The sequence below is a fragment of the Pseudorca crassidens genome, chromosome 2 (genome assembly GCF_039906515.1).
Source record: "Pseudorca crassidens isolate mPseCra1 chromosome 2, mPseCra1.hap1, whole genome shotgun sequence".
NCBI lineage: Eukaryota > Metazoa > Chordata > Mammalia > Artiodactyla > Delphinidae > Pseudorca > Pseudorca crassidens.
In genome coordinates, this window is record NC_090297.1 from 142,431,649 (window position 1) to 142,457,731 (window position 26,083).

General features: G+C 44.4%; 1 protein-coding gene across 2 annotated transcripts in view; it reads left to right on the plus strand.

Moving 5' to 3' along the window:
* The window catches only part of PTPN14 (protein tyrosine phosphatase non-receptor type 14), a 173,303-nt gene that overhangs the window by 108,667 nt on the left and 38,553 nt on the right, over window positions 1-26,083 (plus strand). For both annotated transcript variants that reach the window (XM_067728967.1, XM_067728966.1), the window contains 6 exons: window positions 8,289-8,386; window positions 10,911-10,978; window positions 17,867-17,937; window positions 18,917-19,004; window positions 22,932-23,020; window positions 25,982-26,069. In XM_067728967.1, coding sequence (XP_067585068.1) covers window positions 8,289-8,386; window positions 10,911-10,978; window positions 17,867-17,937; window positions 18,917-19,004; window positions 22,932-23,020; window positions 25,982-26,069 — 502 coding nt within the window. The remainder of the gene's footprint in view (window positions 1-8,288; window positions 8,387-10,910; window positions 10,979-17,866; window positions 17,938-18,916; window positions 19,005-22,931; window positions 23,021-25,981; window positions 26,070-26,083) is intronic.

Below are 26,083 nucleotides of genomic sequence, written 5' to 3' on the forward strand. Positions count from 1 at the left end.
TGTGTGTGTTTGTGTGCATTTAAACAAACATTATCCTTTTCAGGAAAGAATTGCAATCCTTTGACTCACTGAAACTTAAGGAGTCTCAGTAAGAAGTTAGGTGTCTCTGGCAAAATAGGATATTGATCAGCGAATGTTGAAAACCTCTGGAACTGAAGTTCTGCCAGGACAATCTTGTCTGTATGTGTTTGAGTGTATGCACGTGTTTGTATTTTCACGTACGCACGTGTGTTGGCTTGTGGTGTAAAAAAGGCAAAAAGAAAAACTTCTCCTTTTAAGGTTCTCCTTGTGGAGTTATGGTTTTAGCCTTTTCCTTTCGTTTCTTCCTCCCTGTTGGTTTATTTCAGTTTTGCATAGTTGCAGGAATGCTGACTTTGTCAGCTGCTTGATGATGCAGAGTATTAATTGACTGTCAATTGAACATTCATTAAACAGAAAAGATTTTAGATAGTGCATGGCTCAGGAACCAAACACATTATTATACCCGAATAATCACACACTGAAATCTTCTCGGGGGCTTTGAGGACAGAGGGGCCGAGGGAGGCAAGCCTTCCCGTTTGTCTGGTTCCATGCCCGCGTGTGTACTGTTTATCTGGTCCTGGCAGGTGGAGAGCAGGGTGGGCCACCCTGTCCGTTATCTGGATTTACAGCTGTGAACACTCTTTGAAATGGCTGGAATGTGCTGTTTCTCTTGTGTTGGTACCTCTGTCAATCTAAGAGTTAAAATTATGCTCTTTGCCAACCTGTGTCCCAGAATTCTAGGACAGCTTGTCCCCAACATCCCCCCGCCTCCCACGTTTGTCTTTTATGGTAGAAAGCTTGTACATTTATTTCTTAGTTGCCCAATATAATGCTGACCAGAAAGCAATGCGAGCGTTTTGGTACCTACTGCACTGTCCTGGGAGAACTGGGTTTCCAGTACATTCTAGCAAGACTCTTCTGATATTGCTGATTGTAAAGGGAGTTTTCTAGTGAGGAAAGGACATTTTAAGTCTTACCCTTTTCTTGATAATAACAATGACAAAACAATCTGGTTTCTCTCTCTGGTCCTCCCACCCCAGTAGTTTTATGGAAAAGCTTCACAGACTGAGGAGTTTAAGGATGGTACTGATGTGCTCCCTCTCTCTAAATTGTCACATCCCTACTGACCATGCACATGGGAAGAGATAAGAGGGTTTGCCTGACCTTGAACTGTAGAGGAGGGAAAGGCAGATGTAGCTGTCTGACAGCAGCAGTGACACTGCAGGTCCACAGTTAGAGCATACAGAGTGCTTCCACTCACCTGTTTTTAACTACGAAAGAGCGTTTTCTTTCTGTCTCAGATATCCTTGGGCAGTGGGGGTAAAAGAGATCAATGCATGGGTGGTATGTGCCGATCAGACAGCTTCAAGTGTTATTAATACCTTAGTAGAGTGAAGTCTGGGTAACTTCACTAGCAGAGTGAAGTCTGGGTAACTTTTTTATTTTATTTTATTTATTTATTTATTTATTTATATATTTTGCGGTACGCGGGCCTCTCACTGCTGCGGCCTCTCCCGTTGCGGAGCACAGGCTCCGGACGCGCAGGCTCAGCGGCCATGGCCCACGGGCCCAGCCGCCCCGCGGCATGTGGGATCTTCCCGCACCGAGGCATGAACCCGTGTCCCCTGCATCGGCAGGCGGACTCTCAGCCACTGCGCCACCAGGGAAGCCCGAGTCTGAGTAACTTTTAATGATCCATAATATAGAATATCTTTACTCAAAGCAAGGCAGTAAAGACTGTGTGTTGCTGATGATGAACTGCTGTTTACTTTTTAAAAAACGTTGCATTTGGCAACATATACATTTAAGGGCCCAGTTTGCACCGGCTTCTGCGTACAGCCTCTGCTTCTAGGTAGGAGCCTATTAATTGGAGACGCCGATCTCTAGATTTTACTTTTATCCCTCTATGCGTCTTATGAAGTTGTCAGTGAGTCGTTAGAATGCATAACTCAATCTCCTTTGCCTGCCTTCTACCTTCGGGAGGAGAGTGAAAGATCCCAGAGGCTGCTGCTGGGAGAAAAAACAGATCTGAAAAATCCAAGGGCCAAAGTATGAAACATGTCATGCAATATGTTTTTACAGAAAAGCTTCTATGTCAGTGCTTGTCTCATATGCTGTGGCACAGATGAGGGAGGGGAGGGCAGCTTGGTTGTGGAAGCCCTTCCTTAGAAGCATTGGGATCATGAAAATCACCCAGCAGTGGTGTTTGTATTTTCACTTCTATTTTTAGACTTCAGTGAAATTGATGACTTGCCTACAATGGCTGGGAATCCCATCCCACTCTCATCACCTCTGAGGTTGCCATGCAGAAAAGGAGCTCCAGGCTCTGGTCTGTGTGGTCCTGCCTTCAAGGAGCAGTGTTACCTTGGGCAAGTCATTCTCCTTCCTCCACAGAGTTTTCTTCTCTAGAAACAGAAGAGCTGGGCGTGAGTTTTCGAAATCCTTCCCTTATTAAGTAGCTTACACTAAGTCATGCTGCAATAGTATATGACCTCCACCTCTCTGTGGCTTTCAGGGCCAAAGGCTCATTTCTTGCTACCTTACATGTGTGCTGTGTCCATTGCCTTCTTGCCCTGGTGGTCAGGCTAACCAGGCAGCAGTGCTACCTGGACACTGCAGGTCTCAGGGCAGAGGGAAGCAGAGCTGGGAACCAGGCACGGGCTTGGAAGGCTTCTGCTTGGGATTGGCATGTGTCACTTCCTCCTCCATTTCACTGATCTCGAAGCTAGTCTCAGAGTTAATTCGGCTATGATGCTCTGGGAGGGGAGGCCCCATGGAGAGTGGCAGCATTCAGAGCAGCGATAGTGGCCTACCATCCTCCTGTCTCCACCATCCTGTGATTTAGGCTGAGTTATGTTGAGCCCTTGGGTAGAAGCATGACCTAAATCACATCTTAAAGTTTTCAGATTTTCATGGCTATTCCCTGTTTGAGGCATTTCTGCTGAACTGGACTTGGAATGAATATTTCACGTGTGAGAGGGGTGGGAGGAATATTTTAAAAGCAGCACGTACTCGGCCTCTGGGTTCTCTTGCCTTATTTGTGGTTCTGTGGCAGTACAGTCCATACTTTCCAGAATACCGTGTGGAATTTCTCAATCTGAGAAGTATTAACAGACCTGCATGTGAAATATACTTGCATAAGTGCTTAGATAAAGCCCTCATATATAAATTAAAATAAGAGATGAAAGATCTTAGCAGCACATCTGTAAACATTAAGGATAATGTAATGGGGAGTAATTTTGAAAGAGTCCTTTGATACCACTGAATGCAGGCTTTACTGATTTAATTCAGTGTGGCTTTTTTTTTTTTTTTTTTTGCAGTACGCGGGCCTCTCACTGCTGTGGCCTCTCCTGTTGCGGAGCACAGGCTCCGGACGCGCAGGCTCAGCGGCCATGGCTCACGGGCCCAGCCATTCCGCGGCATGTGGGGTCTTCCCGGACCGGGGCACGAACCCGCGTCCCCTGCATCGGCAGGTGGATTCCCAACCACTGCGCCACCAGGGAAGCCCCAGTGTGGCATTTTTTTAACCTTTCTTTTCAAAATCTTAGGGGGAGGAAAGAACATGGAGAAGTCACATATTTTCTTGAGTTTGGATAGAAGTATTCCAGATAGATGAGACCTCTAGGGATGGGTTTATAGTGTCTGTCAGTTTCCAAGTGTGACGTTTAATAGCACCAATTATCAGGAAGCCTTTACTGCTTCACCCAGAGAAACTTGCATTCAATCCATAAATTAATCTCTGGAGATTCAAAACAAAACAAAAAACTGAAAATAGAAATGTTACCCTTGTTCAATAAGCATAATTATGTTCACCAGTTCTTAGAGGGAGAGCAAAATCTTCACCTAAAGCCATTCATTGGACCTCAGCAGTCAGATGGACTATTTCCAAGTCTTTGAATATAAAAAATATTTAAAAGCTTTCCTTGTGGGTTTGGGTTTTCAAAGAGGATCCCTTTGGAAAGTTGGCAAATACTTACTTTCCTGGCACAAGGATTGGTTTTTTTCTTTTCCCCTCCACCCAAAGCTATGACAGGGTGGAGTGGAGTATACTTCCATGAAATTGCATGTTTCCAGAATAGGATTCAGTGTTATATTTTACTGCTGTTAGAATTGAATCTCTAATCAAAAATAAGCAAAAACCAAACATTCTAGAAATAGAATTTCAGCTCATATTCTCTAATTTGGTCTTCATATAGGATAGAATTATTATATCTTATAAAAGTACCTTTTGAGCAGAAATGTAGCAAACAATCAATTAGCAAAGTGGTTCAGATTCCATTCCTGTTTCTGTGATCTCATGTAGTAACATCCACAATCTCAAATGGCAATCACACCATATCATTAACGCTGTTCAGATTCTCTCGTAGTCTGGATGGCTTGCAGGCAGGGGCATTGCATTCTTCAGCTCCTTGGTTTTGCTTACCAGCACAAGCCTACATTTAACCTAAATGACCGGGAACAATCCTGGTGTTCCTTGCTAGTGGATTGGGACTCGCTGTTGCCTAGTGTGGGATGGCTCTATAATAGATGGAACCTGCTTGTACATTGTATAGAAGTGATAATTGTGGATGAAAGTTGGGATCAGCAGCGTAAGAAAACTATAACTATTGTTTTGTTGGGTGCTGTGGATTATATTTCCCAAGGTCTCAGCTAATCATTTTTGCCTCCAAGGTGACGTGTACAAGGCCCTAGCTGTGGCAGATAATGCTAGGATAACACCTTTTAAGATGCTTTTCTCGTTGGTTCTTAAACATTAAACCCTTAAATACTGCACTGGAGAGAGAAACGTGACAGCGGTGGCCCGAGAGGTGATGAGCATCCCTGCAGGGCAGACTGTCTTAGCCTTCTCCAGGATGTCCTCGGCGTCTAGCCGACTTAGACGTACAGGAAGTGCTTAATGAATAGTCGTTAATATCCATGTGTCCCCTGGGCTTGGAGAGCAGAAAATGAGTCGAAACAACTCCAGATACGAAGGAGTGAATGCATGTAGAAGAGTTTCAAACACTGTTTGAATAGGACGGACGAGTAGGCAAACGTTACCATCCTTTCCCACCTTGAAACTGTGTCTTCTGGTTTGTCTGGGTTTTTGGGTTTTGTGCGTGTTGTTCTTGCTGTTGTTTTTAGAATCCCATTGTACCTTTCTTTAATAAACACTAACATTCCTTCCTATTGTGAGATTTTGTTTTTTTAGTCCTTTGGTTGTTTTTTTTTTGTTTTTATTAACAAAAAAATTAAACATCCTTTAATTTTTCTGAAGAAAGACACAGCGGGCTCCTCTGGCCATAGGATGATGTTAACACTTTTCGTCATCCCTCTTTTCTTCTTATTCCCCCAGTTTTGAAAGTATGGTCTTCAGATTCTAAGTGGCTCTTCTTCAAAGACCTATCTGCTTTCACAGTGAACTCTTGGTACTTAAAAGGTCTTTGATGACTAAGGACCCCCTTGCTTGCCTGGGTTTCTACAAGAAGGTGTTCTCCTTTTTGAGAACTGGCTAGGTTATAAACATAAAAGATCTTCCCTGGGCTTCCCTGGTGGTGCAGTGGTTGAGAGTCCGCCTGCCGATGCAGGGGACACGGGTTCGTGCCCCGGTCCGGGAGGATCCCACATGCCGTGGAGCGGCTGGGCCCGTGAGCCATGGCCGCTGAGCCTGTGCGTCCGGAGCCTGTGCTCCGCAACGGGAGGGGCCATGGCAGTGAGAGGCCTGCGTACTGGGAAAAAAAAAAAAAAAAGATCTTCCCTGAATGGCTCCCGGGCAATTCCTAAAATCTCTTGAAGGAAAAGTTTCCTCACATGAATGAGTGGACCTTTTACTGTTTCCTGGAGAACTGGCCCAGAGGCACAAGACAGGTGCCAGAGGAAAACCAAGAACCAGGCTGGGGACAGGGAAAGAGCATGGCGGTGGGTGCTGAGGACAAACCACGAAGGAAGATGGAGGATGCAACAGAAAACATGTGCTGTAGCTTTGCATGAGAAGAAGGCTTCTGAAGCCTGTGTTTCCCTCTTAGTTTAGGTTTTACTGAGCTTTCTCCTAGGAGATGAACTAATAGTGTACATTATTAGGTTATGTTTTTAGGCATAAATCTGTTATTTAAGTAAGGTTATAGAAGCCCTGAGCTTTGCTTGGACTTGATAGGGTGCACACTCCTTGAAGCAAAGGTGCTAGTGTAAAGCATTTCTGTTGGAGCTCTTGGTTTGCTGAATGAAACCATGGAACCTGCGATCCTTGGCACTTGCCATGTGCAGGCTGGCTGTCTCTTCCCCCTTGAGATGGGAGACATTCAGGCACACAGCAGGCACGTGGATCATGGGAATGCATGGGACCACCCTTCTGTGATGGTAACTCACCTGGTGTGAAACATTTGAAAAATATGCCAGAGCTTGGGGACTTGACCTCAGTGAACAGGGGAAAAAAGGAAGCCAGAGGGGAACATGGCATATTTTAACTGCAGCAATTCAGGTTTCTTTAGTCTTCAATACTTTGATTCACTCTCATGCTGTTTCTTTTAATTCGTTTACAATTATTGCTTCAAAATGTTTTCATTTACTCTGATTCTCTCCTATGAAGAATGAAGAGGCAGGTCATGACTTCCCCTTTTCCCTCTATCATATATTATTGCCAGAAACTCCCTCAACAAAGAAAAAAAATACACACACACACACAAAGGTGGTACCTTCAACTTCACAGGATTTTTCAAAGTATCCTATCTAGTATTAGCTCCAATTGTGCACATTCAGAAACAGCAGAGCTGCCACTTCATTACCAACAAAAGATTGTTAATCACAGGGTCTTATATGAAACCTCTGTTCCTATTTGTTGGGATTTAGAATCCACGATGCCTCTAACCAGCTAAGGATATAATGACTAGGTGAGGTCAGGGCAGTGTCCACTGAGCTCAGAGTGGTGAGTGGACACAAAGGTTTTCTACAGGTACCAGGGACTTGTCTCTGAAAAGCAGTGAAGGTACCTGTTATGTACATTAATCGATTTAGTCAACTGATATTGACAAGTAGTCAAATTATTGATTCGATACTGGACGCTGTAAAATGATTTTGAATACTTTAGGTGAAAGATAGAATGGTGGTAGGAAAAATAGGTTGTTTTTCTATTAGACATTAAGTTTGAGTAAAAAAAACTTTAGATAATGCCGAGTGTTGGTCCTTCTAATTTGAGTGTAGGTTTTCCCACCAGAGACAGACCTGGTTGTCTTTACCTAAACCCAAGAGTAGAGAAGTAGAGACTATTTTGTCGAGCCTGATTCTTCTGTTCAAATAGGTATTGGATTGATATGTGGTGATGTCCATGATATCAAGGTAGAGGCAGCAATAATTAGCTCTCAGGGCTGATTGCCTCTCTCCACGAGAGCTGGGCTTTGGGTCACTCCTGAGCTCCCTTGATTGACATGCCAAAATTTTGAAGAAGTACAGACTTATGGTTACCAGGAGCAAAAAGGTGGTTAGCATTTGCCAAGAATTAATGCCTAAAAAGTGTGACTGTTCTAGAGGTAGCTGTGTTCTAAGAGTGTGGTCAAAGGAAGTGGAGTCCTGGGATGTAAAGGTTTGGGGTGAGGAGATTTCTAAGTGCGATTTTACTGGCGAGGAAACAATAACGCTGTATTAGTTTCTAGAACAGTGGTGTAGTCTGAGGTTGACGTTGTGTATGGGCACATTCTGTCCGTCTGAACTTTGCTGCTTGGAGGACGTACTTTGGGTTGGAAGGCTCCGTATCACATTTGGTTAGATTTTTTGTGAGTCACAGACGTGGAGGGTGAGCCTGGCCCTGAAAAGCTTTATCCTGTCCATTAGCAGAATTCTCAATGATTTGGCCTATCTGTCTTCTACTCTCCCAAGCCTTGGGGTTTAAGAAATGGTGTGTTTCCAGAAGTTTTTCAGGAGTGCACACACTGTTGAATATGGCTTTGGCAGCTGTGCTGTTGTGGTTGTCGAAGTGTGGAAGAGCGTTTTCGTTCTTGGTCTCTTGTTGTGAAGAGCTGGTTCTTATCAGTAGTTCATCCTGCCGGCCCACAGTGAAATGATGTGATGAGAACGCTCTCAAACTCAGAGTGAACGGGACGTGGCACCTGCCACATCAAACAAAGATAAACACAGGCAGAGGTCACTTTCCATCTTCTATAGACCTGACCTTTATCGACATCACCTGTGTATCCTGCTGTGTACATAAGGTTTCACATCCAGAGGCATCGATGTCGTGGGAATGTATTCCAAGTATGTGTTTTTAAGGTTATTTGTTCTTCTGTTTCCATGAACAGATATCAGTATTACCTGCAAGTCAAAAAAGACGTGCTCGAAGGGCGGTTGCGATGTACGCTGGAACAGGTGATCCGACTGGCGGGCTTAGCTGTGCAAGGTAAGAGAGTGGGGACCGGTGTGTGACAGTCCGTCTTCTGTTGGATGTTGGTGTCGCTGGCCTCTCAGAGGGAAAAGTTAAATTTACTTAAACGATCCCTTAGTAACTCTCACTTTTCATTTCAAGGTATCTTACATTAAAAATGCAGAGAGAGTGATTTTTAGAGGCAGGATGTTGGATTTCTCAAAGCTGTTTGCAAATTGCTCATGCTTGTATAATTTTAGTTTTATTTGAAGAAACAGCAGCCTTCATCCTGCCTCTAAGTAAAGCTACATTGCAGGGTTGGTGGAACATTTTCTTAGAATTTTGTCACTGCCCAACATGGTCATATCTTGTGGCTTGATGCTATGACTGTGTGACTTTCACATCAGTTTCAAGTGTGAGAGCTTAAAACATTGTAGTGTAATTGATTCCGACCCAGTTAAAGAGAGAAATTTAAAATGCAAGATTGTAATGTGGAACAACAAATGTGTGTTAGAGTACATTTATCTTTCGACTTGTCCTACTTAGATTGATCAGACACCTATGTTCTTGTCTTCTCTAAATCGTTACACATATTTACGTAACACACCATGTGATTTTTTACATATCTTTATACATTACTCTTTATTGAGGGGTAGCTTCATTGTCTTTAGTCATGTTGAAAACAAGATAAAAGTATAATTTTTAAAGAGAGGCAAGTTTCCCTTGTAGTCATGATTTTCTTTAAAATCAGGTACCGTCCAAATGCAAGCCTGCCAGCCGCCAAGTCCTTGCTGTGTGGATTGTTGTAGAAGCTGAGAACTGAACTTCTTATCTGTAACTGCACTGAAGTTAAACCTTTTGGGTTTGAAATGTCTAAAGAGGCAGCCTTTCCTTGATAACTTTCATTTTTGGGATATTAGCGGGTTAGCGACTTTTGTTGGACGTATGATTCTTAGTAGGTAGCTTCTCCTGTTCCCCTGTGGATTGGAAGTACGCAAAATATGTTGTATCTCATCTGTTCACCTAACACTGGAAAGGGAAGGAGCAATGCCCAGAACGATATAACGAAACCATCCGTGGTTATAACTGAAAAATCATTAAAACAGTGGAGAAGACACCCTTAATTGGGGAGAAGAGAGAGAAGATCAATGGGTCCCTCATCTTCATCTTGGGTCTTTCTCCTTTAAAATGCTTCCTTTTCACTCACTCTCTTTTTTTCCCTCTCACTCTTTAATCGTTGGGCTCATTACAGGCATCCTGGATATTGGAGGACCCTAGTGATAGCTTTCAGGCTGAAGAGGTTGGTGAACTTACTCTGGGTTCCCTTTTCCTTGGGTCCTTGAAGCTCGCTGTTCAGTCTGATGAAACCTCCTCTAGCTATAATATTTGTAAAATAATTTTTCTGAGAACCTCATTGGGCAGTTAGAAAGCCACATCAACAGAGATAAAAGTTGTGATGAAATATGACAACAGATAACTGACCTTGGAATTAGGCAGAGCCTACGATCTTTGGTGTTCCTGAGTGCCTCACCTTGTTAATTAGTTATGTGCTGAGTTTGTAGGTGCATCTTTGCCTTCTTGGTAACGGCCTTCTGTGTGGATCCCCTCACTCTCTAGTTCTTGTTACCTAAAAGATACCTGAATCCATTTCTACCTGATGCTAAACATTTTACATGAAATTAAAATTTCATGCTGCTTTGAGTTGTTTTCTCTTTTTTTTTTTTTTGAGAGCAAGTAGGATTCGAAGCAAGACATTTATAGATTTATGATAGAGGCGCACTGTATTCATTTTACATGTGCTCAAACTTACAACTGTGAGATGAAAGTAGGAGAAAACAGAACTTTGGGCATCTTATAACATGTGCAGCTGTTTAAGAGGTATAAAATTTGCAAGGATGCTTGCCAAGGGTGATTTACAGTGGGAATTTCCAGCTGCAAATATATGAAGAGATGCAGATGGGTTTGTCTCTTCAGTTCTCTAAATTAACCTTGAGTTAAAAAGTCCCCTTGGCATGGGCTTCCGTGGTGGCACAGTGGTTGAGAGTCTGCCTGCCGATGCAGGGGACACGGGTTCGTGCCCCGGTCCGGGAGGATCCCACATGCCGCGGAGCGGCTGGGCCCGTGAGCCGTGGCCGCTGAGCCTGCGCGTCCGGAGCCTGTGCTCCGCATCGGGAGAGGCCATAACAGTGAGAGGCCTGCGTACCGCAAAAAAAAAAAAAAAAGTCCCCTTGGCAGATATTAAGATATGTGTTGGTGAATATTTAATAAAAAGATAAATATAGATTTGTTTTAAGTTTTTAAAATAGCTTAGGAATCACTTTCAAATTTCCCCATTCTTTCTAGAAAATTATGTAGCGGTGCTCACGTGCTTATATTTACATTATTGCTATGTGAAAGTGGTAGTAACATCAAACCCATCTTGGCACTGTTTTTATTTAATAATAGTACAGAAGTAGGGTAAAGTGGCGAGAGTAAATGTGGTGATAAGTTTACCCTATTTTATTCCATCTTTAATGTCATATAATAAAGACTGCCCTCCTTCCCCTTCTTTTCTTTTCAGCTGATTTTGGAGACTATAATCAGTTTGACTCTCAGGATTTCCTCAGAGAATATGTGCTGTTTCCAATGGTAAGCGTAATTTCCTTTTTCTCAATTAATTTTCTACCTTCTATGGATATTTAATTCTTTCCTTTGAAAATCTCAGAGGAATTTACACCCATATTCCCTAGGGAGAATGTCCCTGCATTTATAAAGTAGGAACAAGTTTTGTAAGACACTGAGAATGGTAAAGATGCCTCTTCTTACCTCCTCAAGACACTTCCCTGCCCCCGGCCCCATCACACCAGCCTCCACTACTATGTTCTATCTTCCTTTCTGAGCACACCCGGCTTGGTCCCATCCCAGAGCCTTTGTACTGTGCCTCCTCTGCCTGGAATGCTCGACCCCAGGTCTTCTTACGACTTGTCATTCAGATCTTGATTCAAATACCACCTCCTCAGGGAAGGCTTCCTTTTCCTTGACCATCTATATTATACACTCCAACCATCCAGCACTTCCTGCCCTTTTATGCGTGTACTTCAGAGCTCTTTCAGTATCTGAACGTGTTCATTCTTTCTTTCATTTCTATTGTCAGCTGGAATGTCAGCTCTGTGGTCCTTAAGCAGGGACTCTATCTCATCCACTGTTGTCTGGCACGTAATTTGCATGCATAAACGTCTGTTGAATGCGTCCATGAAGTAAAATGTTTATTCCTGGGTTAAATTAGGGATGAGGCTAGGTTTTTATCCCTGCTGTATTTTTGTTTGTTTTTTGGTAGCTTTGGAGTAATTGAGAAGAGCTTTCACGAGGAAAGTTAAAACATTTGAAAAACCATTTTAGGGAAAGGCTATACCCGCTCCAACATTCCGGCTCTGATTTTAGAAATCACGAGCATTTACCACTTTTTTTTTTTCCCCTGAGGGATAAAGTTATATAAGAAACGGTGCTTGTTCTCAGGGCGACGACAAAGTGGCTGAGTCAATAGGAAGTATGCAAAATCCTAATGCAAATCCAAGTGTAACAAAGTATGATAGGGATTCTATGTAGGGAGAGGTTACCTGTTTTTGGGAGGTGAGGGTAGGTCGAAAGGCTAATGGTGTGTGAGCTGCATCTTAAAGGATGAGCAGCATTGCAGCAGGCAGAGAGGGAAGGAGCAAGGGATGCTCTAGACAGAGGCTGGAGGAGGAGAGGCGAGGCGGCCTGCATAACTGGGTGGGAGTCAGCTGGCCAGTCTGATGGCCGCTCAGGGGTGCAGAGGGGAGCGGTGGCAGAGAAGCCTGAAACATCTGAGGAGTTAGAACGCGTGGGCTCTGTCCAGGGGTTCCAGGCCCCACACTTTGAGGACCACTGGATTAGAGTAATGAGACCATTTGCAGAAGGACGCCAGATAAGAATCTGGTGTGTGGTGTTCTCGGCAAGACATAAGAATTAGGTGTTGGCAGTGAAGATAAAAACGAAAAAGCAATGCAAAAGATATTTTGGAAGTACAGTGGGCAGAGCTTGGCATCTAAACTACTGTGGCATATGGGAGAAAGTAGAGGGGTCTGGCGACAAAGGTTTTAAGTGTTGAGAGAAGGGGTGAGTAAGGTTGCAGTTATTTCCTGTGTCAGTGATGAGATGAATCTAATTGGTCCAAAACTTAAAAAAAACTTTTTTAAAATTTTTATACAATTCTTAAAGGTTACTTTCCATTTACAGTTATTACAAAATGTTGGCTGTATTCCCCATATTGTACAATACATCCTTGAGCCTCCCTTATGTCCAGTAATTTGTACCTCCCATTCCTTCCTCCCCTACTCGTAACCACTGGTTTGTTCTCTATATCTGTGAGTCTGCTTCTTTTTGCTATATTCACTAGTTTGTTGTAGTTTTTTAGATTCTACATATAAGCGATATCATACAGTATTTGTCTTTCTCTGTCTGACTTATTTCACTTAGCATAATACCCTCCAAGTCCATCCATGTTGTTGCAGATGGCAAAATTTCATTCTTTTTTTTATGGCTGGGTAGTATTCCACTGTGTGTGTATCCATACACACACACACACACACACACACACACACACACCCCGCATCTTCTTTAGCCATTCATCTGTTGATGGACACTTAAGTTGTTTCCATAGCTTTTCAGTTGTAAATATTGCTGCTATGAACATTGGGGTGCATGTATCTTTTAGAATTAGTGTTTTCTTTTTTTTCAAGATATGTACCCAGGAGTGGAATTGCTGAGTCATAGAGTAGTTCTATTTTTAGTTTTTGAGGAACCTCTCTATTGTTTTCCACAGTGGCTACACCAGTTTACATTCCCACCAACAGTGTACAAGGGTTACCTTTTCTCTAAAGTGGTCGAAAACTTAACCTTATTCTTCTAGGTTAGGGAAATACTGCAAAATCTCTAACTTTTTATGAATAGCTCTCTCCTTATTCTTCCCACCAAGATAATAGCAGTATTATCTTGGGCCTGCTGTTTTTTATGCCTTATTAATTCCACCGATTAAATCAACCTCCATTCAAAGAGATTAGCATATTACTTAGCAGAGAAGTTCTTCATAGGACTTGGTGTCAGTATCTGTAACAACTCAGCAGCTCACACAAAAGTCAGGATGTTTTCTGGTGTGCTCGGCGGAGGAAAGTGAAAGTGATACCTTAGAATTTTAGAGAACGTGTATGTTTGTGTCAAACGGAGACAATGAATTGGGTTGATAATTTTTCACAATTTTTTTTTTTTTTTTTTTTTTACCTTTCTCTCATTAAAGGTCTTTATCACATAACCTGAAGGCAGAGATCAGGAGAATTTTCAAGGGTGATTACGAGCATGAGCTGTATGAGTTTGTAGGTGGTAAAATGCTTTGACACGTTAAAGTGCTGTAAGGCAGCTAAGGAGTTATTTTGTGTATCATACCTTTTTCAGAATAAGACCATGTCTCCGCTGGGCTCTAAGCAAATCAGATATTAAAACAGCAGAGACCTCATTCAGTCTCACTGTGCCAGACAGATATTGATGTTGTTGTCCCTGGATCTAAAACTTCCCTCTTTGGTATAGTAGCTGCTAGTGACAGGTGGCTATTTACATTCAAATTGAAATTAATTAGCATTAAATAAAATTAAAAATTTAGTTCCTCAGTTGCATTAAAAACGTGTTCAGTAGCCACGTGTGGCTCATGGCTACTGTACTGGAAAGCTTGGGTATAGAACATGTCCATCATTCCAGAAAGTCCTACTGGACGGCCCTCAGGATGACGTGGCAGAAGCTGACGTCAGCATGCATATCTGATTCGTGAACATTCCGAGGCTTCTGCCATCAGTCATGTATCCTCTCCTCCGCCCCACGCCCCTGACCCCTGTTGTATCCTCGATACACTGTGGCCTGTGGTCAGGAGGTTTAGAGTATAGGGGTCAAGTGTTCCGTGCCCATATCCTGGCCGTGCCACTTACTGGCTGTACACACTTGGGCAAGTTATTTAACCAAAGCCTCCGTTTCCTCATCTAAAAATGAGGATAGCAAGCCTAATCTGACTGTGAGGATAAAAGGAGAGAATGCATGTGAAGGACTTAATCGGGCACGTGGTGAATTCTCAGTGAGTGTTTATTTAGTTGTCATCATAATCACCGTTGTCCTCACATTATTATTATCAGCAGCATTATTTTTCTGTCTCTGTTAGGCAAGCACAGGCTGCTGAAGAGTGTGCTTTCCAGGCAACAATACTCTATGCACTTTGAAATGTGAGCAGACAGAGGACAAGCAGAGCGCATAAATTATCATCCAGCCGCTTCGCGTAACTTGAACCCTACTCAATACCCTGTAATGGCCTATATGGGAAAAGAGTCTAAAAAAGAGCTGCTACGTGTGTATGTATAACTGATTCACTTTGCTGTCCAGGAGAAACTAACACAACATGGTAAATCAACTATACACCAATAAAAATTAAAACAGAAACAAAAAAACCCTCGCTTGACAATATGAAACTGACACGTTGCATATTGAGCTCAGCTCAGCTCAGCGCAGTCAATGTTTATTTATCGTCTACTGTATGTGGAGAGTTTATACGCTGGCATTGTTCAAAGCCCTGAGTTGGGCCCTGGAGGCAGTGTGGAGCCTTGCTGCTTGCTGACCTTAGGTGCCTGTCATCTAGCAGAGGGAGGGAGACAAGGATAAAGGGTAAGATGAGTATCCAGATAACTATGTAAGAAAGACAATAGGTAGACTATGGTAAGAACTCTAAGAGAGACACACAGGGCGGAAGAGGTAGGTCCAGAGAGGGAAAGGCTTCTGTCCCACGTGAGAGAATATGGAAGCCCTGTCCAGGGAGTGGTAGGTGTGTCAGGACCTGAAAGATGGGGTGAGACGTGAAAGCAGTTTGTGTTAGGAAGAGTTGGCCTGAGGCCTTGAACCCTTGAGAGAAGAGGTCTGAAGGGACGGCTGAGCCACACTGAAAAATGGTCTGAATGCCAGGCCCAGGTGTTGACCTAATTGAGTAGGCAGTGGGGAGCCATGGAAGGTTGCAAACTTTCTGCTTGGTTCCACTAGAGCTTTCAAAGGGAAGAATGCATTCCTTTGGTGGGGGAGGGAAGATGGGATGAATGGCTGTGTTTGATCTTATAAAGTAACCGAATTTGTCAAATGGCATTTCTGCAGCCGGTCAAAGAACAAAGTTAAGTACACAGGGCGCTCCCCAGGTGTGCAGCTGTGTGCAGGCTCGCTCTCTGCCATTTTTCATCCGCGCGCAGCCACTCTCGCCTGGCCCTGTGGTGGGACCACATACCTCAGGGAGGCCCCAGACACAGATGGAGGCGGTGGGGTTGAGTACAATAGCAGAGGGGTCCCTTTGGACTTTTTCTTCTTTCAAAGTAGGAGACAGCAGTTTATTGGAGCACTTTTTGATCTTCAGTTATCTTTATTTTATTCTATTGCCACATGCCTTTTATTAGCTTTTCAAAATTAATATTGAGTTATTCCTAATACTCGGTACCTGGATGCACAGGCATAGCTGGATTCCTAAGCCACGTGGCATCTTTGTGATTCCACAGCATAAAACGGAAAACATCGAGCTTGTTTCCTATCGTGGACTTGAGTTGTTTCAGTGGATGGCTAAACAGAAAACAGCAAATTAATCAGTAACACATGAAAAATGAGAGCTGCCAGCAATTCCCTCCGTCTTCTCTAAGGTTTCTCAGGACCATCTGCAGAGCTATAGAATTTCCAATATATAGTTATGCTCGCATGTTCCAGCTTTAAGAAATATTGATTTTCTCCAGTTGCATCATTTGAGATGGGATGTTTCTTTCTTGCAGTTTTGAGGTGTACCTTTGGGGGGTAGTGTTTCATGAAAAGCTGTTAAATTGGACGTAATCTTTATATACATGATATTTTAGAACCGAGGGAATGAGGCGTTTTGGGTGTTTTCTGTGAAAACATCAGTCCCCCCCTCAAGTGTCTTTGATGAACCTTGGAAGGCTCACCGGGACACACAGCTCGGAGCCCCTTCTAACGCCCCCTCTGGAGCTCAGAGGAAGACAGAGCACATCTGTGCCCTCCTTGGTGCTCACCAGCCTGGGGGGCGTGGAAGTTGCACCTGGGAAGGGCAGAGGCGTCTGGGCTGGAGCCACCGAAAGGGATGGGATGAGCTATAGAATCTCCATGCCCGTCAGTGTCTCAGGAACTGATTGGTCTCCCATCTTGGATGTATTCCTCCAGACTCCATCTCACTTTCCTGCTAAATGTTTAACAAGCCCTTTAAACACTCCCGCCGTCATTGAAGGGGAGTTGGGAAGCGATGTGTCCAGTTGACTCTAATCCCATGGGAGCCAGCACAGCACTGGTCCAGGGGCCTGGGATTCAGTTGGTCGAGACACCAGCTGGTCAGCTCCCCACCTGTTACCTTCTGGAGCTCTGCTGTGGCGGTTGAGCTGTCGTGGCCTCTTTTGTTCCCAAGGCCCCATCAACTAGTCTCTGAATAAGCCAGCTCTGACTTCAGGTGGCTCTGAATTAGTTTGCTGGGATTGTGCTGGTGGATAAAAAGGCCAGGCACAGTCCCTTCTTGGGCTCAGCTTTGGAAGGGATGATGACCTGGAAACTCATTTGCCTGTATATCCTCACTATTAAAAACGTATAAGCACTTACAGAGGATTTTTTTAAACTTTTAATTTTATATTGGAGTATAGTCGCTTACCAATGTTGTGTTAGTTTCAGGTGTACCACACAGTGATTCAATACATGTACATGTATTTATTCTTTTTCAAGTTCTTTTCCCATTTAGGGTGTTACATAATATTGACCAGTTTCCCTGTGCTATACAGTAGGTCCTTGCTGGTTATCCATTTTAAATATAGCAGTGTGTACACGTCAATCTCAAACTCCCTAACTATCCCTTCCCCCCACACCCTACCCGCTGGTAACCATAAGTTGGTTCTCTAAGTCTGTGAGTCTGTTTCTGTTTCTTAAAAAGCATTTTTAATGAAAGTCCAAGAGGCAGGCAGATAGGGAAGAAGAAGGTAAATGAAAAAAGAGCTATTCCCAGATGCCCCAGAATGTAGATGGCAACCCCAAATATGCCTTGAAATAGCCTGTTACAGTGGAGAGCCCTGTTACAAAAGTAAACATGAACCTCTGTCCTAAAAATGACAACCTTTAATTCAAAGGAGTAGGGGCTTCCCTGGTGGCGCAGTGGTTGGGAGTCCGCCTGCCGATGCAGGGGACGCAGGTTCGTGCCCCGGTCCGGGAGGATCCCACATGCCGCGGAGCGGCTGGGCCCGTGAGCCGTGGCCGCTGAGCCTGCACGTCCGGAGCCTGTGCACCGCAACGGGAGAGGCCACAACAGTGAGAGGCCCGCGTACCGCAAAAACAAACAAACAAACACACAAAGGAGTAAAGGGAGACTGAGGAAGTGAAGCTAATCAGGAACAACTTCTAGAAAAAAGAGAGCTTTTAAGGTTTGCAAGCAAAATAGCAAGTGACCTTAAGTGCTTTCCATTTTGATAGGATTTGGCCCTGGAAGAAGCTGTTCTGGAGGAGCTGACACAGAAGGTGGCCCAAGAACACAAAGCCCACAGGTAAGGCGGGGGCTGCCAGGCCCAGCACGTGGCCACCGTCCTGTCCGAGGCAGGAGACATTCGGCCCCTTCACGCAAGCCCTGGCTTGAGTCAACACAGTTCTGTTTCTTGTAGCAAGTGATTCAGCTCTGTTCTGAGAGTGCATGTAGATTTGAAAACAGTGCTACCACTCCCCTTTCTTTTTTTCTCTCTCTCCCTTTCTTTTTTTTTTCCCTTTTTGCTTTTTTTCTTTAACACCAATTGGCCCACATGTTGGCCAGAGGAATTCCTCTCTGTGACCTTCCTAAAACTGTTGCCAGACCTGGGAAGCCTGGGACTGACCCACTTTACAAAAGATGGAGTTTTATCAGAAACCTAAAGCAACTGGCACATCTCGGCGATTTGGGAGATGCCTGCAATTTCAGCATAAACATTTCACTCCAGGCTGAGTGCAGACCTCAAGAGCTGCTTTGGGTGGGAAAGTCAAGGTCAGGAGGGGAAAGAGTGAGATCTAAGGCATCCCTGAGAGCTTGATCAGGGCTACGTGGAGCTCTTTGGGACATGTGCAGTGGTCCTAGACTCTTATCTTGGTTACTTGACTCCCAAAATGTCATCCTCAGAAACTTTTGCCTTTCTTCCTTCTTTCTTTTTTAACAGTGGAGACTTTTTTCCCAGGTGGGAGAAAAATACATTTTTTTTTTTTAAAGCAGGCAGCATTATTCACCAGGATGTCTGGAATAATTATTTAGTGTTTATAGGGCTGTAGCTCTTAATTAAATATTTTACCTTCCTCTTATTATTCCCTGTTGAGTAAAAGGCTACTGAGGAATATGTTAATGCATTACTTAGTAATGTACCATGCCTGCACAGTTGGTTGGGTGACAATGGCTTTTCCCAGAACTAAAACCACAGTTCTGGAATTTGCCACCAGGAGGGTAGGATCTTCCACTGACTTTATGGCTCTTAACCATTTCCTCCTTTGATGCTCTTTTGATTTTAGTGGAATCCTGCCAGCAGAAGCTGAGCTTATGTACATCAATGAGGTGGAACGTTTGGATGGCTTTGGACAGGAAATCTTCCCTGTGAAGGTAGCATACCCTCTCCTTGCTTCAGCCGTCTCAGAACAGCACAGGCATTTGGAAAACCAGTGTTGATTGAGAGCAGAGAGCCAGAAGGCTTGGCTTCCTTACCGCTACGTGGCATTAGCTGGCAAGTCCAATTTACTTTAGGTAAAGCAAACCCTTTTTCGTAACTGAGAGAGTTTGAAGCTTTCCATGGTCTTCAGCAGAATATCTCGTCTGTAAGACAACCTTCTGAGTGAGTACCAAACACCAGCCCATTTGGTGCCAAGAATTTATCGAGGCCACATCCAGCCTTCCAGGGGGACAAGGAGCAAACATCGTGCGTGCCTTAATACAGACCCTCCCCAGCAGTTTTCTAGCCCGAGCTTCTTTTCTTTTCTCTTCTTTGGGCTGATGCAGTGATCATTGTTGGTGAGGAAGAATAACATTTCCTGTATGCAATCATACTTTATTTCTCCAGCTCTACAGAGCCTCTGCTGTGGGTTCCCAGCCCCTTTGGTGTTGTCTGGAAACTATGCCTAGGAAACGGTTACAGCACATCCCATCCTTTGTAACAGAGCCGCCTCCTGAAGTGGGTGTGGTTTGGGGGTTCATGGTGCAAGGTCATTTACAGAGCTGAGCCCATCCTCCAAACTCATTTTCCTCTCTCTGCTGACCCACTTTACAAAAGATGGCGTTTTATCAGAAACCTAAAGCAACTGGCACATCTCGGCAATTTGGGAGATGCCTGCAATTTCAGCATAAGCATTTCACTCCAGACTGGCTCCGCTGGCTGTTGTATAAGTGTTCTGTTCCCCCTCTGTTGCACGCTTGCAATTTGCCTTAATGAGAACTGCCCATGTGTATCAAGTAGTAGCGAGCAGGGTGTCCGCAGCTTGCAAAAAAGGCTAAATGGCTCTTTTTTAGATTTGTTTAATTTTCTTTTGCTTCTCTAATGGCTGCCCTTCATAGGGTTGTAATCCATTTTCCTTGCAATAATACCTTATGAAGCCATCTGCATCCCACTTCCATTTCACCAGCCCATATATAGTCATGACATTTTGGAAAACCAGACTAAACTTTTCTCCACTTCTAGAAAACTGACTTCTCAGGCCCTGGAAGTTGGAGGTTTTGTCATGGTGGTCATTTGCTTGTGTTGTCTTTAGTGATTCTGAACTGTGGGAAATAGAGGCAGTGGAGACAGTGTTGAAATCCACCGTGCTTGGTTCTGATGTGTTTTCTAGTCTGTCCTTTAGTGGAAAAAGTACAAGGGAGATACCAGAGCTTAGTCCGAGTGGGCAGATAGGCACGGCTGACTCACTGCCAGTGGGTGTAACTCAGCTGGGCTGCTGCTTTTTTTCTTCCTCCACCACATATCTGTTCATGACTCAGGTGACCACCTACAGACCACATGATTCCTGGAGACCCAAGGATGATGGGTGGGGCAGCAGTAGCCGTGTGCGCAGTGATGGGGTCAGCTCTAAGTGAAAAAGCCACCAGGAAAGTATGCAGGGGAAGCCTGCACATGGGGATGGGGTCCCTTTGGGTTAGTACAGGTCCTTCTTGACCAGGTAAGGTTTAAAAAGTGTGTTATGGATGTGTCCCAGGGAAGAACCTTTATGTGTAGTGTAGGTTTTTCCATGAGTGGTTTCTCAAAAATTTTCAAGGTTCAGGGCGGGGGTCCCTTCCATTTCCTGACAGGTCTGCCCCTCCCCCTCCACAAACATGGGGCTGGCCGCGGCCTCCACCCTCCTGTATTGTCAGAGCACGTGGGCATGGAGGGACGGAGCTTCTGGAATGGGTCATACAGAGTCTGGAGCCTCAATCCTTGACTAAGTTGTTCTGACGGGTATCCGTTCTGTGTTTTTTCCATTGTCCCACCCTGGTGGCCTGCTCCTCCCATGTCCCCATCCCCTCCCACCAGGCCTCTGCACCCACCTACTGGCAACGTGCCCAGAAAAGTCTTTCTGCAGAATTTTCCTTTTTCTTCCTGTCTCTACTTCACCTATCTTCTTTTCCCTCACAGATTTTTCTGTAATACAGCTTACCTTTGAACTTCTCATAATTACCGAGGCCCTCTTTTTAAGTTATTTATTTATTTATTTTGCTGTGTTGGGTCCTCGTTGCTATGCGTGGGCTTTTCTGTAGTTGCGACGAGCGGGGGCTTCTCTTGTTGCAGAGCACGGGCTCTAGTCGCACAGGATTCAGTAGTTGTGGCTCACGGGTTCTAGAGCACAGGCTCATGTAGTTGTGGCTCGCGGGCTCTAGAGCGCAGGCTCAGTAGTTGTGGCGCACGGGCTTAGTTGCTCCGCGGCATGTGGGATCTTCCCAGACCAGGGCTCGAACCCATGTCCGCTGCATTGGCAGGTGGATTCTTAACCACTGCACCATCAGGGAAGTCCCCGAGGCCCTTGTTTCCTCCCCAGTTCTTTCTGTCTCGGCTTCTGCCATCAGCAGTTGTCTTTCCCTTTCTCTGTCTCTGTTAGAAGACGCCTGCTTGAATGGAAGCTTTGGGAGGGGCGTTGAGAAGAGGTCCCTGAGAAGGGACACTGTCATCTTTGTGTCTTAAGTGGGATCACGTGTTCTGAGGGAGGTAGGGGTTTATCTTTTCCATCTTAGGCCTAGTTGGTCACGGCCCTCCACTTACTCCACAAAGAGGATGTCCCCCGAGTGAAAGCAGGAGGCTGGGTGACAGTTTACTCCCTGGATGCTGAACCTTGCTCCCACTCTGCTCTCAAGAACACTGGAAGCCGGGTTATACTCTTCCAGGCGGGAGGCTGGAGGCACCTGACTGGACCAAGAGACCATACCGAAGACCTCTGGGTTCCCCTAGACAGGGCCCAGCAGGTTGCCCAACAGTGAAGCCTATCATGCACGTGCCCTTCCTGTGCTCACAAAGGTCCCAACCAGCATTTAGCATCCCACCCTGGAACGTGAATAGACAGCCGAGCATCCTCCACCCCCATGATGCCCTAATAGGAACAATAGACGTCAACCCAATGAGAATGAAGCAGCGTGAAAGAGGCAGAGAGTCTGCAGGGTGAAGGGCCCCCTGCCCAAAATACCATCCTATGAGTCTCAAGGATAAAAAATTAAAATATATTACCTTCTTGAAGGAATAGAGTGCTTTTAAAAGGGAACATTCGGCAACTAAAAAAGAACTCTCAGAAATTTAAAATATGATATCAGAAATGGAAAACTTAATAGATAGGTTAGAAGGTTAAATTAAGAGAAATCTCACCCCCCCAAAAAACCCAAAGTGATGGAATGTGGAAGGCAGGAGATAAAATTGGAGGGCCAGCCCAGATGTCCAACATCTGAACAGTGGGAGTTCTAAAAGGAGTGAAAAGGGGAAACAGAAGGTAGCAGTTTGAGAAAATATCCCAGAACTGAGGAACATGAGGTTCTAAATTGGAAGGCCAAGCATGGTGGATGCAAATAGACACACTCTAGGGTTTTAAGCGGTGGAAGTGGATGCCTTTAAGGGAGAGGAAATGGTGGGTCCAAGGCTGCTTTTAAATAAGATCTAAAGACGATTCAGTTCTTCAAACTGTGTGTGTAAATAATTGCACATATGCAGTATGCAGATAAAATCAAACTATGTGTGTGTATAATTCTGATTTAAAAAACCAAAAACTAGGGTTAGAAAAGATATTAATAGATATTCATGAAAGAGAAAATCTTAACTGCCTACAAATCTGAGAAAATCCTAAAATTCTTTCTCAAACAGGAAATGTATTGTGACAAACAGATAAAAGAAAGAAAGGTATCTACGTAGTCTATTAGGATGTGCAGTGGGATGCGTCCCTTCGGACCTAGTGGCTTTTCTGCCCCCATTCCGTTCTATGATTCATTCCACGTATGGGCGAGAAACGGGGTGTGGTCCCCATGGGTAGGCTGCCAGACCGCTGGGGATCTGTTTCATCACAACGATCTTTTGTTGATCTTATGCAGGACAATCATGGAAACAGTGTGCACCTGGGCATTTTCTTTATGGGGATTTTCGTGAGAAACAGAATTGGAAGACAAGCAGTAATATACAGGTAGTCTGATTTGTCTTTCTCCTTTTCCCCTCGAGGTGCTCTAGCAAACCCCATGGAGTATGAAAATTATACAGATGAGTTAAGAGGCAGACCTTGGATCAGAGTTGAGCTTTTCTCAACTCTGATAAGATCCGCCCCCTCTGCAGGATTTCAGGGGTTATGGAGGAATTCATCTCACTTTCCCTGGGGGTTTGGGGATGGGGGATGTTCTTTCTTTCCACCTGACCCCAAGAAATGCATAGTTGAACCTCCACTGAGCCAAAGAGTGGAACAAAACTCTGTGAGTCTGGTTGGAGATGGGCTCTTCCATGAGTCAGGTCCCCATGGGATTACCTTTGCCTCGATTACCCATGACCAGTCATTAAATCCACACTGGGTTCTTTCCATTGCCCTGAACCCTCTACCTAACCACACGTGCTAGAAAAGTGCAAACTAATTTTTCTGTTAACGAAAGAGGTCTATTTGTGAAAGTGTGTTTTGAAAAAGCAATCAATTTGTTATCATAACTGAAAGGACTTGGGTACTTTTTATTATTTTGACCCTTCAACCTTCTTTTCCATTTAACATGAGTAGAAGCAGCATAGGGAAGTGGCAGGGTGTCCCCTGCATTACATGTCAATGAGCTTGCTTTGTATAGGTGCCCACAGATCCCATCCTAGTATCAACAATGCGAAAAACTGCATGCCTGCTTTCATTTACGAGGGCAGTGTGGCCTATTATTTACCAGAAAGACAGCTTTCCAGTGTGTGCATCTGATAGGCAGAGCTGCACGTGCAGGGCAGATGATCAAAGACAGATCTTAGAGGCAAAGCATGGTCCACTTTCTGGAAGTGAGTTCTTGGCCAGCCGTGTATTTTCTGGATCAGCAGTTACTGCAGGTCATTTTGAGAAAGTTTTCCCACTAAAAGCTTCCTAATTGGCTTTTCTTTTCCTAGGTCCCCACCCTGCCATTATTTTCGTCCATTTATTTTCTCTTGCTCTTTGAATAGAGACATTATTGAAACAGGAGTGGGGAGAGAGCTCTTTGGAGCTACAGAATAAGCTTTTTGACTATTGGACATGTTCGGTCAACTCATATACCTACAACAAATTAAATAAAATATATGAATATGTGCAGAGTTGTAACTCTACACTTCTATGCCCATGTAAAGCCATCCAGGCATTCTAAATCAGTGCTTGAGTCTGGAGAAGAGAAGCAGACACACCTTGGATTCTGGCTGTCTAGATTAAGTAGAAAATAGCAATTTGAAAGTTTGCTGATCATAAGCGCCTCACAGGTTTTGTTCAGTTTCCTTAGGAACTGCTTCTAGACTGCTTCCTTTAGCGCTTGCCTTGAAACCCTTACAAGGTGGGAACTGACTTCTACTACAGTGTCATGTTAATTGTGCCACTAAGGTGAAGTCATATGGTGGAGTGCGGAGTGGACCCAGAATTTTGGCAGTTGATTTGAGGGAATGGAGCTAGAGGAGACCACACCTCTCTTATCTCTTGAGACCTTCACTAAGGAGCACATAGCTGTGAGTCCACATGGATGTGATCTAATGGAATTGTAAGTCAGCAGACAGCTGTGCAGAACACCTGTAGATGTACGTAAAAACAGGTGGTACTGGTGTAACGGAAAGCTGATCGGAGGAAAACCTGGAAGGTATAGAACTCATCGGTCCCTGATGAGCAAAGTGAGTGAGGCTAAGTCATCCCCTTTGGCCTGAATTGCCTCATCTCCAGAGTGGAATGTAAATAGCCGCCTTGCCTACCTAAGAGAGTTGATAAAAGAACTGTACTCTATACAGATGCGAGACAACCTCATTACTTTGCATTATTTCAGCAAACGTCTATTGAATGCTGTGTGCCAGGTGTACTTGGTGCTTGGAATACAGAGATGAAGAAAGCAGAATCTCTGCCCGGGGCATGAGGGCCTATGATCGAGTTTGGTTTAGTTAGGGATCTGGTCACAGACATGAACAATTGTGATACAATGTGGTGACTGACAGAGGACTGCACTAGGCTCTTTCCTGGCATGTGGGTGCTTGGGGATGAGGAAAGGCTTCCTGGAGAAGGTGACTTCTTCTGAGTCTTAAAGGAATCATGCAGGCAGAGGTAGAGTGTAATGAACAAAAGCAGGATGGTGGGAGAAAGCGGTGGGCAGGGAATTATAGGTCGGGGAACAGAGTGAAGGGTAGGTAGTGTAAGAGGTGATTAGAAACTGGCTCCAAGTAGAATGGGAAGCAGGAGCTAACCTTCCCTCGTCTGGTGGTTCTTTCTGTGTATCTCATTTTAGATAAGATCTCCACGAGGAAAGGGAAGGAAACGTATGTGTGTGTTTAGATCACAAAAATGTAGGCACATTAAACACTCCCTAGGCATTTTTTCCAAGTGGCATAATCAAATCTGTAGTGTACAGCGCAACACAGAACCTCTGTGCGTTCTTCAGCCTAGATTCCTGGAGACACATGATTTTTTTTTTTTTTTTTTTTTTTTTGGCCGCGCTGCATAGCTTGTGGCATCTTAGTTCCCCGACCAGGGATCGAACCCAGGCCCTCGGCAGTGAAAGCGCGGAGTCCCAACCACTGGACCGCCAGGGAATTCCACACATGACTTTTAAATGACATCCCCCTCCAGCATTGAAAATGGGGATCACAGGAAATGCTCTGTCCATTTGGAAGCATGAAAACCAAGGCAGTGGAAGTCTCTGGCATATTCTCCTCCTAGGTCGTAAAGGAAAGTGTACTTCATTAACAGCCATATCTAGACGTCGTGGACATAGGATTTTTAGCTATTTAAGTAGATGTGTGTTGCATTTTATTTCCTTTTCTGCTTTGAGAGGAGGGACGTTTAGCTTTTAAAAATATGGTTAAATCATACTTTGTAAAATGAGACTCAGGAATAACAGGTGACACTCCTATGCCGTCATAAACGCCTAGAACGTCTTTGGGCAAACGCCGTTGGCTTTCTTCTGTGCAGGTGGAATGACATGGGGAATATCACTCACAACAAGTCAACTATCCTGGTGGAGCTCATCAGCAAAGAGGAGACTGCCCTCTTTCACACGGTAAGCAAGACGGG